The sequence below is a fragment of the Sinocyclocheilus rhinocerous genome, unplaced genomic scaffold, assembly GCF_001515625.1.
Source record: "Sinocyclocheilus rhinocerous isolate Xijiao unplaced genomic scaffold, SAMN03320098_v1.1 scaffold2656, whole genome shotgun sequence".
Classification (NCBI taxonomy): Eukaryota; Metazoa; Chordata; class Actinopteri; order Cypriniformes; family Cyprinidae; genus Sinocyclocheilus; species Sinocyclocheilus rhinocerous.
The window spans coordinates 11,237-13,121 of NW_015623475.1; the positions used below are offsets into that span (position 1 = coordinate 11,237).

General features: G+C 34.4%; 1 protein-coding gene across 1 annotated transcript in view; it reads left to right on the forward strand.

Moving 5' to 3' along the window:
* The first annotated feature begins 400 nt into the window (after positions 1 to 400).
* The window catches only part of LOC107751175 (SEC14-like protein 1), a 65,354-nt gene continuing 63,869 nt past the window's right edge, over positions 401 to 1,885 (forward strand). The window contains exon 1 of the mRNA XM_016566852.1: positions 401 to 566. Within this exon, the coding sequence (XP_016422338.1) occupies positions 537 to 566 (30 nt within the window). The 5' untranslated portion in view covers positions 401 to 536. The remainder of the gene's footprint in view (positions 567 to 1,885) is intronic.

Below are 1,885 nucleotides of genomic sequence, written 5' to 3' on the forward strand. Positions count from 1 at the left end.
AATGGGGTCAGATCCTCTAAGGCCTCCTTTGAAGATTCTATTTATGGGACTGTTACAGAGGAGAAGCTCTGAGGTACAATATTACTACCTCAGGTTCCCTGGAAGGTTAGCCAATGACCAAAATGTGGCTAATGAAACATATGCATTGTATGCATTCACAGTGCTTACAACTCGTACAATTCTTATTTGCTTTTCAAATTTTAACTTATGGAGTAAATGTCCAATGTGTTCTTTTACTCAGATCTTATCTGGTTGTTCAAATAGTGTAGTCAGTATCTCTTACTTCAACATCAGTTGTTCAACACCACTCTATACTATACAAGAGTAGTATAACAACTGATATAGTTATATTTCATACTGACAACATTATTTTTATACTACTCTTTTATTGGCAATTTAATTAACAAAGTTGGCATGTAACCTGTTGTCCAATGTAGGTTCACCCAGAAAATGAAGAATGGACATGTTTTGAACAATCTGCCAGTCTGGACATCAAATCTTTCTTTGGTTTTGAGAGCACAGTGGAGAAGATCGCCATGAAACAGTATGCCAGCAGCATCAAAAAGGTGGGAAGCCACACTGCCTTTTTCAAAAACCATATACACACATGTTGGTTTATTTTTCAGTTAGCAATAGTTGATGATTTGCTAAATCCTAACTGTACCTGCAAATCTAACCCTTGCACAATTAGCTGATGTAGCAATTTATATGAGGACCACTTCAGATGTTGTCACAAATCAGTTTTTGGCATTTTTCACTATATTAGTTAAGGTAATATCTAAATGTTCATGGCAATGTTATGTCCCAAGACGAAAATGTAGGAGCAATTCAATGAAAATGTCAACCTTACTGTGAAATTTTTTTTACAAAAAGAACAAAACCCTATTTAAGTTCTGCATTTAGGTCTGTATTTTACAACGTTAATATGCTTTGATAGAAATTTGAAGGAAATCGCCATGTTTATCCACCACAAATGAGGTACTATGCACTGATAGTAAAATTTACATTTTCATCCAACTATATTTCATGTTTGCAAAAAAGAGATCAAAGTCCACCCATTGTTTTTTTAATTATATCAAAAGTAAGCATTTTGTAAAAAGATAGAGACCTGTCTGAAAAATAAATACACTCACTTTGTCCTAATAGTAATGATTTATGGATTTATAAGGGCTAGATTTATGAAGTCATGATGCTTCAAAAAGCAAATGATGTCCATTATAATAATGATCAACTCGTCTCCCTTCTCTGCACTGAACAGCCGTAATAACGTGTTAACAGACGTGACAGTTATGGATGCTTCATATTATATCATATGCATATGCTATATTTTATTTACACCTTTTATATGTTACAAATAACTCTAGTCGCTAGCAGCACTTCAGGCATGCAGAGTCTGAGTCTGCATGTTGTTTGGTGTGACTCCTGAGTTCTATATGCAAGAGATATTCTATTGTTTTACCTGACAAACATCATTCTAATTTTTTCAAATTTTTTTTATATTGCACATCTTGATTTGTTTTATTTCATAATATTGCAAGTTAAAATGTTTAATTCATTTTGTTGTGCAAATGCAACCTGAAACTACAGTCTCTTTGAATTAAGAAGTATTTTCTCATAAAAAAAAAATAAAAATACTGAGCATTCTTTTGTTTTGATCTACAGTGTAATAAAAGTTAAATGTATAGAAAAAAAATATAGGCCTATGTGTGTGTATATCATAGACTGTATAAAAACATGGACGTAGTGTCCGTGACGTCACCCGTAGGTTTCCGAAGAGCATTTTTGAAGCCTAAAGTAGGCGGAGCCAGCCGTCGCCATCTTGGCCGCGCGTCACTCCCGGATAATCGAAAATGGGCAAAGAGGCGGGAGCTGGTTGCTGAAACCA